Genomic DNA, 11,747 nt, shown 5'->3' on the forward strand with positions numbered 1-11,747 from the left:
GATAGTGCATTGGATTTCTAGACAATAAGGCAAGTAATTCAAAGGTTGTGGGTTTGAGTCCCACCGGAGTCCTGCTTTATACATTAAATCGTGAATGAAAACTGACAAGATTGACTGTGTACATGGTCTTCACTGTGTACACAGTATACTCAATGGAGTTATATGTGAAATTTTAGACAATAGCCTTCTCCCAAGGATTCAAAGGTTGTGTGTTCGATTCCCGCCAGAGTCAATTTTATACATCAGTTCACTCTCAGCTCAAACTGTCCAACTTTCGCAGTTTCTGTGATTTCAGTCACACTGAAAAAGTAATTTACACACATCAAGTTATTCCCACATTCAACTCAAACATTAGAGACCATGAAATCTGCCAGGTTGACCAATCGGCCAGTCATCAGTACACAGACATGTTGTACAATGTGTACACACTATGAAAACAGACTCATAATAGTTAGATGTGTGGCTCTGTGGCGCAATGGATAGCGCATTGGACTTCTAGACAACAATTAAGCAAGTAATTCAAAGGTTGTGGGTTCGAGTCCCTCCAGAGTTGTACTCTTTAGATTATATGGACTGATTTAATTAGGTCTGGATATTAAATGTCTCTGCACTTTCAGCATTTCAATATCCAGACTAATGTTTAGATCAAGTTAAATAAATCCATATAATCCATGTTGATTGCTTCTGTCTAATAGAAAAGTTCCTTTTGTGAGCCAGACAGTTGAGGAACTGCGTAATTGATCAAACCTGTCAAGAAGTCACTGAGCTTTCTTATCTTCCACACTTCTTCACAGAACAAAGCACCTTCTCCATTCTCATAACTGCCTCATACTTTCTTAGGTTTGAACCTTACGATGTGTTCATATTTATCTTGCTGTACAACACAGAATCATAAATCCCACGCGCTGTGAGTGGACATTTGGGCAGCTCAAGGGTCGTTGGATGTGCTTGGCCACAGCTGGCGGCTAGCTCCTTTATACACCTGAGAAGGTGCAGAATGATCCTGGCATGCTGTGTCCGGCAGCCTATGGCTCATGGCATCCCCTTACCACCACACCATGTTTGTTGTGGTCAGAAACTCTCGACTCTTCACTGCCCTTGAGTGGATTTATGGCTTAACCGTGCCAACTTAAGATACTCATGGAAGTATGTGGGCAGTGACTGTTCCATAGTTTGAAACAGACAAATCTCTTATTGTGCGTAAAGGCAACATAAAGGAGCCTTTAGAGTAGATGTGGTTAAATTCAGGAAGCTCCATCATGCAAACTGCTTTAAAATAGCACCAGATATTTCCATATAAAGACCTTACCAGTGGTTGCTGTGCATGTTTTAGCTAGTTTACATAATTTGCATAGAATCTATATGCAGACCATGCTGCTATATTTCAGGAATATAAATGGATTTTTCTTTTGATTTGTTTCCAGGCAGCCACTGGCTTACATTCATTTCACCACAATAGCAAAACTGTTGAGCATCATTATGAAACCTGTTGTAAAAATCTATCCCAGGGAACATCAAGTCTGCATTAATTTTTGTTAGCACATAATTATATTTATTGGGTAATGCTGTGAATGCTGTTCAAATGATTAGGCGCATAAAGATGTTTGAAGTATTAATATAATTAATCATCTAGTTGCTTTCAGGAACATGTTAGTAAACAGGTAGATGTTAGTAGACATACAGGGACTTAATTTTAAGAAATAAACCCTGTTTCTCTGTTACACAAGTAGGTATTTTTACCGTTGCACTTTCTCCCAGAAGCCATTTTACACTTTGCAGACCAACGAGGTGTCAGCTCTCTAAAGGAAGGACTTCCTTTTGTTATAATTGCATGACATTATCTCTTCTTCTTAAGTAAGCACGCACTCCTTGCTCCAGGCAATGTGGTTGGTCCAGTGAGATACTTCACTCATATTTCAGAGAACCAAGGATCTTTTCTTGACCTAGACTTCATCATTCGCTTCAGAATCTCACGATAGGATAGAGAGACTCCTTCTTACCTCAAAGACTGGTCACTGACAAATGGCAATTTGGGACTGAACCCACACTAAAAACTATGAGAAGTCAAAGTAACAGTCCATTTGCAGAGTCTGGTGAAAGTGTGTCGTTGCCCAGCTGGCAGACACTCATCTCTTCGGCAGAAACAACCTGAAACTATCAGGACAAAGCCATATCACGAGTGGAAAGAGCATGCAGATCTGTGGGCAGCTGCAACCCCTGTTATTATAGACCATGGCAATAGCCCCCGACTACACAGTGCGACAAATGTTTCTTCATGCCCCCTTTGTGTCCCAGTGACATACTAAATTAATGTTGAAGGAGAATTCAAGCAGTTTTTAAAGTCACATTTTTGGTGACTTACAAAGATGTACATTCATATAAAGCTAGATAAAAACTATCCATGACATAGTCTCCATGTTAGAAAACGTGGTTCCAAAGGTCAATGATCGCATTAGTGATTTGACTTGAACCATGTTTCAAATGTTGCCTGATATGGGAGTTAATTGAGATCCAGAGACATGATTTGGAGGAGCTAACAAAGCATTAAGTGTAGTTACATCACATCCACTGCAAAGGTACTGGCAAGAAGTGCCTACAGCACAGCATCTCTCCTCAGATAATGAGCAGAAACATGAAGATGGAGGGTAGTGTTCCAATTTAAGGAGCAAGTAATCTTCTTTGATCTTCAAAGCAAATTCTCTGTTCACTGTAAAGATGCACACAGTCACTTTGTACGGCTTGTGTCACATATTGATCAACAAGGTTAGTGGATTCTTTAAGGTCCAAACAGTAAAAGACATGTTTTGCTGCAATCGTTTACGACCCGCTTTAATTTAGAAAATGGTCTCATAATCTCATAATCTCAGACACACACTGCGGCACTAAAACCAATCTCACAAAGATCATTTAAATGTATGCGATTGGAAAGCTATTGACTCTTTGCTAATCCCTGACCCTCTTGTAGAACACTTGGATGACACCACAGGAGCAGCATAGAGGCATTTAAGTTGTCACCATTTACTTCAATTGTATTGGATTTGCCTGCAACGCTGTTTACCCCTGAGACTCCAAAAGTGTTTTGTGGTCTCAAACACTTCACCCACCCCTCCATCGGCATAGTGTTGAGTAGATGATGAGTGAATTTTCATTTTTGAGTGAACTATCCCTTTAAGAGAATGACACATGCAGGATTTTTTTCTACTTTGTTGGTGCGTGTACTCCGTGCTGCCCCCTCAACAAGGTGCCCAATGTCCATGTCACCCATATCTTACACCGTCCCTGCATTCTGGGTAATTATGGAGATAATCTGAAGAAAAAAAACAGCCATGTTGTCTCACTCTCATCATGATATGAGCTGTTTTATTTGTTGGGTGACTGATTACCACTGTTATTGTAATGGTCAAATTACGTACCACTGTCCACAAGTGAGGAGTCAGATGCTGCTTTCTGCACTAATCCCTATTTAATGAAACCATGGAAGGTTTCTGCCATTATAAGCAGTCACACAGCTGTAAACCACTGAACTGGAGCCATGGAGGATGGTTCAATCACAAAAATCTTGGACAGTAAATGATTATATCATGTATTTGTTAACGTCATACATTTCAAGTTTAGGGGCCAAAAGCTGGGACACATGAGGAGACACAAGCAGATAGACAGACAAAGAACTAGGGACCATAGGAAACTGAGAGGATGAGGCAGCTTGTACCAAGGGGCAACTGACTGCGATGTTACCCATTGGTTTGTGACCTGCCATTTCAAAACGTTGAGTCTGACATTTTTTCCAGTGCCGTGTTGGATTTTTGAAACCACAAGTAACCATGTTTGGAAGAGCGAAGGGTGGAGCCTGACAGAGAGGTCAAGGACACAGCACGCCCACACACACCTGGGACATGCATCCATTGAAGGGTACTAGCTGTCAATCACACAGTATCCACGCCCCTCACCTAGTTTACTCTAAATGGGACCATTATTTAAAAACTGAACGTGCTGTATTAAAGATTTGAAACTTGCGACTTAAATCAAGCGAGATGTAGGGTAATTTTCTCCTAGACGTCTTTCAAAACTGACTTCTTTTAAAACCAGTCAAATCGCCCTCTGCTGGTCATTCCAGAGAATTCAGATTTCAGGCACTTCTGCATTGGCTTCACTTTCTGGAAACAGAGTCTACGTCCATTTTTATATACAGCCTGCAGAAAACAGGAAAAAGTACGGGGACATCTTGTGGATTAATGGAGAATGGCAGGTTTTAAAGAGATGAAGGTAAGAGACCAGGGGGCTGAGAGGAACACGGGGAGCAGATCATGACGGAAATCAACAAATCCCCCCCGGGTTTCTCATGAATCTTGAATGCATTCAGCCATTGTCGATAAGTCCCACACAGACCAGAGTGTGTCTGGAACTTGCATTATGGAAATGCTGCAAAGACTTGTCAGACAGTGTGTAAAGAAGCAAGAAAGAGAAAAGTAGAGGCCATATTTTCCACATCTGTGCTGTAACAGTGTCTGTGAAGCACCGAGGGGATTCGCTGCAATCATTTTATGTATGAGTTTGTTTCATTTGACATGCAAACACACACTTAGTGTACAACCCCACCTGGGAGTGTTTGAAAATGTCAGCTCCAGACATCATTCAGATCATAATTAGAATAAATCGGACATTGAGGACATTTTCCTGCCTGTGTGTGTGTTTGAGGAGCGCGGCACATTATTACCATCCATGTCGCTGCATACACACAGCTGGCTTTCGTACCGCTGCCTGGTGAATGTAAAGAGGGCAGAGAATGTTTGCAGCAGATGGCTGTGCAAGCTGATACTTTATTAAGTCAGATTAAAGTAAAAGAGCTTCCTTTCACTGCTAGCAGCTATCTTAATTAAAGAGTCATGAGCGCTCCATAAAACATGAGGCATACATTAAATCACTCATTAAGATACCTGCCAAAAGGAACATCCTGAACAGACGGGACTGTCACCTTCTCCTTTTCATCCTCAAGATGAAGTCTTTTTGGATGCTAAAAAAACCTAATCACTGAGTTGAGTGACTGAGGGAGCTCCAACTTTCCAACAGTGACATCATCCTCATTCAGGTAAGCAGGACACAGTTTAGTCTCGTAAACAGGTCGTCCACAGCCTAGTTGGAAGTTTGCCATCTGTGCTGTGGGCGTGTTTTTGGCACTGAGAGTGCTACAATGACAGAAGTGTGTTTGCCTCTGTGGGAGGAGGCATGCAAATCCAGTGAAAGTGATTGGCCATGCAGGTGGACTGTGTGTTTTTGGTTGTTGTTTCTGGCCAGAGAACGCCTCTGAGGTGCGGCTGTGGGCTCTCGTCAGCCCCTCAGAGCTAAATTCAGTCACAATCTGGCTTCACTCACCATGGGACAGCTAAAGATAATAGATTATTTTGAGCATTAATCAGTGACGTGAGGGTAAATACACAAACTTCTAGCACACCAGCAAAGGGAGTATGCTTGCACTGGAACTTTAGGGAAACTTGGCAGTGGAACAAGATCATTTTCATAATGTTATCCCAGGCCTCTCTTCACTTTTTTTCTTTTTGCTTATTTGAATCAGATTCACCAAGTGTAACGTGTTGTTATGTAAAATATGACATAGAGTAATGTGATTACTTTTATGGTTAGTATTCCCACAACCACAACCCTGAGTACAGTACCACAACCCTGATGAATGCCCAAAGGAGATATGACCAAATATAAAGGACAATCTCCTTGATTAAACCACAGATTTCTAGGTTTAAAGATTCCTTGAAACGTTATGGTTGGCGTCAATACACAACTTAACGAAATTCATAACACAGGTGTAGTTGTTTTTTACACATTTTGTTGCAGAAAAGTTACACCGAAGGTTTTTTGCCCTGTTGAGAAAAGGCAAACTTTCTGTGCATGACTTGTATGACAGGTCTGGACCCACCGGTGAGTTCAGCTGTGAAATTTGCATGCAAAATTCAGAATATGAAAAACTGGTGAATGCCACAAATTCTCTTTCATCTCTGAAATCTGTTTCGACAAACAGTTCATGGATGAGACCCAGAGGAGCTGTGGGCCCCAATCAAATTTGTTGCCGTTGTCATTTCATTTGTGATAATTTAATAAATGCAAATGTCTTCTTGAACACAGATTGTGCTGCCCATAATGCCCTGTATCAATGTGTGTGTGGATGGGCGAATGGCAATAACCTGCAATGTAAAGCGCTTTGAGTGGACTAGTAAAGTGCTATAGAAACACAGATCATTTACCATCATGTACACATATTATTTGGGGAAATATTAAAGATGTTAGAACTTAATTTCGACACACACCCTCTTTAAACCCCCAAGAAGAAGCTGGATCCAACTAGGCACCTATTGCATTTATCATTTTGAATTTAACTTGTGCATATTATCAATTCATCTTATCACAGAATAACTGCTACACAGACAAGGCTATTTGGAACTCCTGGGAAAATTTGTGCTCTCCCTGATTGACGGTCGGTACCGTACAACAAACTAATAAACAGGGATTTTAAAATGGATTTTAAAACAAATCTAAAGATGAGATGTCTTCCAAAAAGATCTACCTCAAGCTCTGTATAACATCTTGTACAGTGAAACTTCCCCCCAGAAACACTTGGATCCCTCTGATTGCCAAGTATGAACTAACAATATATGTTGTAATATTCCTGAAAATAAAAGAGATATAACATGGCTAGTTTCTGTTGGTAGACAAGCGGTCCGAGTAAGTGTTGTCAAATAAAGCTGATTCACTTGTTCACTTGCAGTAGATAGTCAGGATAAGGTAGACATTTATATATGCGTGTGTGTGTGTGTGTGTGTGTAAATATGATATAATATGTAATGATAAGTAAGTAAATATAAATGAGTGAATTTCACCATAAGATGCATACATGTGAATACAATATGATCTTGGTGCACAACGGATAAAGTGCAAGAGAGCACTGGTTGGACACTAAAAAGTGTCCAACCAGTGTTGCCAAATGTACGATAATTATCATATTTGTACTATAATTTTGCCCTCTGTATGATGTACGATCAGTAGTGCCAAAATAATCATGCAATGGTTTGCTGACATGCAAGGTACATTCGACTTCTCAGTGACTTTCAAGAATCGTACCCACAGCTCATACGTACGGTGTGAAGAACCAAAGCATCAAGACAACTGTGATTCAGAGTCTCGACGCTGCTATGAAACGTCTGTATTGAGCATCCCATCCATACTCTGGTCATTGATGATCATTTCCTTCAAAATGTGATCATTTTAAGCTTCTGGTACGATAATTCAACATTTCCCATCTGGCAACGCTGTGTCCAACTGAAGGCAGTGACAAAGAGGAAACAATTGAACACCTGCTTTTAAACTGTCAGAGGTCACAAGATGTTTGGGGGGGGGAATGGCATCTATCTCCACTGGCTCCCGATCCCACAACACATCCAATACAAAGTCCTTCTCCTCAATCACAAAGCCCTCCATAACCAGGCCCCATTCTACCTCACCGACTTGCTCCACCACCACACTCCATCCCCGTATTATGATTATGATAAAGATTATGATTATGATTATGATTATTAGTAGCATCTATTAGTATTAACATTCAAGTGAACTACAAATCTGTGATTACAGTTCACACCTGCAGTTTTATTGGATTGCTAGAGTTGTATCTATCTAGACAGAAAAAGTTAAGTGCTGGAGATTTACACCAAATCACAGTCCCCAGTGACGTTGCCTTCAATCAAACAAAAACTGAACTGCAAAGACAACGATTGTTGGATATAAAACAGAAGACACGAGGGCTGTCCGGTTTTCCAAAAATCTTGATTGAACGAATTTGACATGTCACACGATTTGTTTGTAGTCACACAAGTTTGAACACTTGACGTAGCTCCACTTGTCTGCTGTGCCTCCTCTTCTGCTGCTAACAGGTGGGCCCACAGATTTGTTATAAACCAGTCGCATGGTACGAAGACGACAAACAGCCTCAAGTATGATCGTTACTTTGACATCTTTGACACACTTCCACACGTCGCTTCTCAGATGCTCTGGTGTCATGATTGTTCTGCTTTGTTGCAGCTTTGTTTGCTGGTGTCTTCCATTTTAAAGCAAAACAATGTAACGTTATGGTCTTACTTTACTAATAGGTTAAACTGACAGTGATCGCCCTCTGCTGGATCAAGATAGAAACTGCTTCAGATGGTCTGATGTGCTTCTAGACTGTATATTTAATTAAAAGTGACAGCCCTAAAAGACACTCAGGCCCTGGCACTTACTCACTTCGTATCACACACACTTGACCGCACACTTTGTAGGAAAGGATTTCATAGTGGCGATTCCAGAGAATTGAAATCTCAGAGACACTCGATGTCTTCTTCTTCTTCTTCTTCTTCTTCTTCTTCTTCTTCTTCTTCTTCATGGCGGTTGGCAAACGACTTTTAGGTGCATTACTGCCACATTCTTAACTGGAGTGTGGAAGACCTGCGTGATTGAACATGACTTCAGAAGAAAAACAAACATGGAGGAGGGCCGACGTCACGTGTTCTGTCTTGCAACGGGAAACAAAACTATAAAGGTAGTTATGGCTGAGAAAGCGTACACATTTGGCAGCTCGAGCTGGAGGTGAGTTGGAAATGTATTGTTAGTACACACAGTACACACAGTACAGACAGTACACACAGTACGCACAGTACAGACAGTACACACAGTACGCACAGTACAGACAGTACACACAGTACAAGTATGCAAAATCCGGTTGGTGACACTTCCCGGTCAGCTCGCTCGCTCTCTCTCGTTATTGCGGGTTTCTGTTGCAGCCAAATATAGTCAATAATCGGGGCGGCACCGACTCAATATGTATCATTAAGATTATTTTGTAAACCCCCTCACACTTCAGGATTATTTTGGCAGATAAACGGCCTCTTGTGTGCAGCAGGTGATAGTGGAAACACTTCCACTTTTGTCAACAGAGGCGCCCAAATCAACGAAAATGAAAAGTTCTGTGTAGGACCTTTAACAAGGTGTATTAAAATGTAGGGCCCCAGCTGGCCCCCAAGAAAGTTAATCCGGCCATGCTCAAATCAACAGAAGTGAAACTTTCCAAAGAAGGAAAAGTTTTCTTTCAAAAACAAGGTGCTGCTGTAAAGTGTGCTTTTTTATAACACCCTTCAGTAATGTGTAACATATATCTTCCGTTATAAATCACGTCTGTGTTTAACTGGGTCAGTGTGATCAGGCCTCAGATCCAACACTCAGCAGAGAGAGGTGTTAATGGGCCTCAGGGTGGAAACGGTCAGGAGTGGATTGAGTAACAATACATTTATCTCTAAAATACTTTATTAACCAGAAAGTTTGAAAAGAATCCACACTGACTAATGAACCGTGAGAACTTTTTACGCGCGGTGTAACTGTGCGTAACGGAGAGGTTATCACCGACACTTACCTATTGCTGCTTATTAAAGCTTCCTCCTCTCTTCCACGGGACTCACACGTCACTTCAATGTCCCCATGGCCAGCGTCTCGGAGTTGAACTCAAACTGGTTGCTGGAGGACGCAGACTTGCCCCACGAGTAGAGGCTGGGCGGCCGCTGCTTGAAGGAGGACGTGTACCTGTAAAAGCTCCGGTGCCGGTTCTTCAGGTACTCCCTGTAGTTCTTGGTGAGCAGCGTGTAGAGGAACGGGTTGATGCAGCTGTTGGAGTAGGTGAGGCTCGCCACCAGGTAGTTGATGCAGGTGTGGGTCTGCGAGGCCAGTCTCAGCGGCTTGGTGTGGTACAGAGGCAGCAGCTGCCAGATCCAGAAGGGCAGGAAACACGCCCAGAACACCAGCACGATGGTGAAGATCATGATCAGCACCTTCTGTTTGGGCGAGCGCTTGCTGCCTCTGCTGATCACAGAGTTGCGCTGGGACTCCAAGTAAGTGCGCGCCAACTTGACGTACAGGTAACCGATGATGAGCCCCGGTGCCATGATGCTGGTGCCAAACAGGACCGTCACATACACCTTGTACGCCAGGGGCGCCCAGGTCGGCGCGCACATCCTCTTCATGCCCCCGTCCGGCGTGTTCTTGGTGGTCTGTGTCACCATGACCATCATGGGCACGGTGAGCACCAGCGAGAGCAGCCACACGCCCCACGCCAGAGTCTTGCGGTAACTCTTGGAGCGCCTCACCGTGTCCAGCGGCTTGATCACGGCCAGGTAGCGCTCCGTGCACATGACGGTGAGCGTGAAGATGCTGGCGTGCATGGTGAGTAGGTCCAGGCTGAGCAGGATGCGGCAGCCCACGTCCCCGAAGTACCAGTCCTTGAGGAAGTACGTGGACACCACGAAGGGGATGGTGGAGAGGTAGAGCAGGTCCGCCAGGGCCAGGTTGATGATGGAGATGTACATGGAAGTGGCGAAGCGGATCGAGTGGCACATCACCACCAGCGTGTACACGTTCCCCGACACTCCGATTATATAGACGAAGGAGAGAAGCGTCCCGAAAGTGGAGGTGATGGCGAGTTCATGGTCCACAGTCCCGGAGCCGCCGCCGCTGCCACCCACCCGCGGCTGACTCGTGTTGAGGGACTTGTTATTCATCGCTCGCCCCCGGACGATGATCCCCCTCTCCCGGTGTTTTTGTTTGGGCTCCGCGCTCCTGGACAGTGCCGGTGAAGTTTGGAGAGACGCGCACCGGCACAGGTTGTCTCGTCCTCCGCCTCTGAGCGCGCTGCCCGCGGCTCTGTGCTCCTGACGTCACCACTGTAACACTCACACCGGAGAGACCTTTACATCAAACATGTGTAAGATGTTTCATGTGTGTGCAACTATTGTTCATTCATAGGAGGAAACACGACCCATGGCCCAGAGGAGAAAAAAAGGAGAGGGAAGCTGACGCGCTTTTACGCAGAAATCATGACAGATTCCAATGTTTTATTAAAAGTTTGCTGATCATACACCTGAGAGCTGCATCTGAAACAAGGCTACATCTTCAAAATCAATTAAGAAGCAGTTTGTTAAAGCCACATATAGAGTGAGTTTTACGCACAGACTTGCTGCATAAATGATTTGAAAAAATGTATTTTTATCTCCCAATTAATGTCCAATGTGTCACGTTCTCGCTGCAAATGAGACTAATGAGGATGAGTCGAATCAGCGCAGACGAGTAATCTTCCCTCTGGCTCTGACCACACAGTGAAAGCTTCAGATCCAGTACCACGGATCCAATCCAAACGAGCTGGATCTTTAGAATCAAACACTTCTATGACTGTTGTGGAGTTTAAATAATTCAATGATGAATTCATAATTACTAGCGCAGCGCCTGTTCTAAACCTGCCTTTTCTCTTGTCCTGTGTTGATGCTCTGGAACTACTTCAGAATTATTCTTTGTCATCAGTGAGTCCTCCTCAAACAGTTCTACAATATACTGTCACTTTTTATTGTTCGTGTGCTGGACGTTGTGTGCAGAGCTTTTTATAGTCTATGGAGCAGAGGGAAGTTAGAAAACTTTGTGTTCATCCTACCATGTTTATCTGCAGTGAAGATTGTAAAGTCAGTGTTTTTTATAAAATCTAATTGAATTTGCTTTATTACTGTTATCTTGTGTGGATTATATATAAGTTTGAATGATTTACTAAACTGGTGGGTTTTTTTATACATTACATGGCAGCTATTTCAGAGGTCTGTTAACAATCCATACAATCTTCAGAACAAAGTTCATAACTTCAGGTTGATGTGAAGCATTGCAGCAACAAAATGTATGTTGTG

At 43.0% G+C, this 11,747-nt stretch overlaps 1 protein-coding gene and 1 non-coding gene across 2 annotated transcripts; one reads left to right on the plus strand and one right to left on the minus strand.

The window, feature by feature from the left end:
• Positions 1 to 461: 461 nt before the first annotated feature.
• On the plus strand, positions 462 to 553 carry trnar-ucu. The gene is given in 2 exon segments: positions 462 to 498; positions 518 to 553. It is a non-coding gene; the product is annotated as a tRNA-Arg (tRNA).
• Positions 554 to 9,455: 8,902 nt separating this feature from the next.
• LOC118100766 (urotensin-2 receptor) lies at positions 9,456 to 10,686 on the minus strand. Its single transcript, XM_035146139.2, has one exon. It carries the CDS (start codon positions 10,578 to 10,580, stop codon positions 9,492 to 9,494), a length of 1,089 nt encoding a protein of 362 aa, XP_035002030.1. The 5' UTR covers positions 10,581 to 10,686; the 3' UTR covers positions 9,456 to 9,491.
• Positions 10,687 to 11,747: the final 1,061 nt, after the last annotated feature.

The sequence above is a fragment of the Hippoglossus stenolepis genome, chromosome 21 (assembly GCF_022539355.2).
Source record: "Hippoglossus stenolepis isolate QCI-W04-F060 chromosome 21, HSTE1.2, whole genome shotgun sequence".
NCBI lineage: Eukaryota > Metazoa > Chordata > Actinopteri > Pleuronectiformes > Pleuronectidae > Hippoglossus > Hippoglossus stenolepis.

Excerpts from the sequence above, each read along its gene's own strand:
- LOC118100766 (XM_035146139.2), bottom strand. The coding sequence starts at position 10,580 with ATGAATAACAAGTCCCTCAACACGAGTCAGCCGCGGGTGGGTGGCAGC.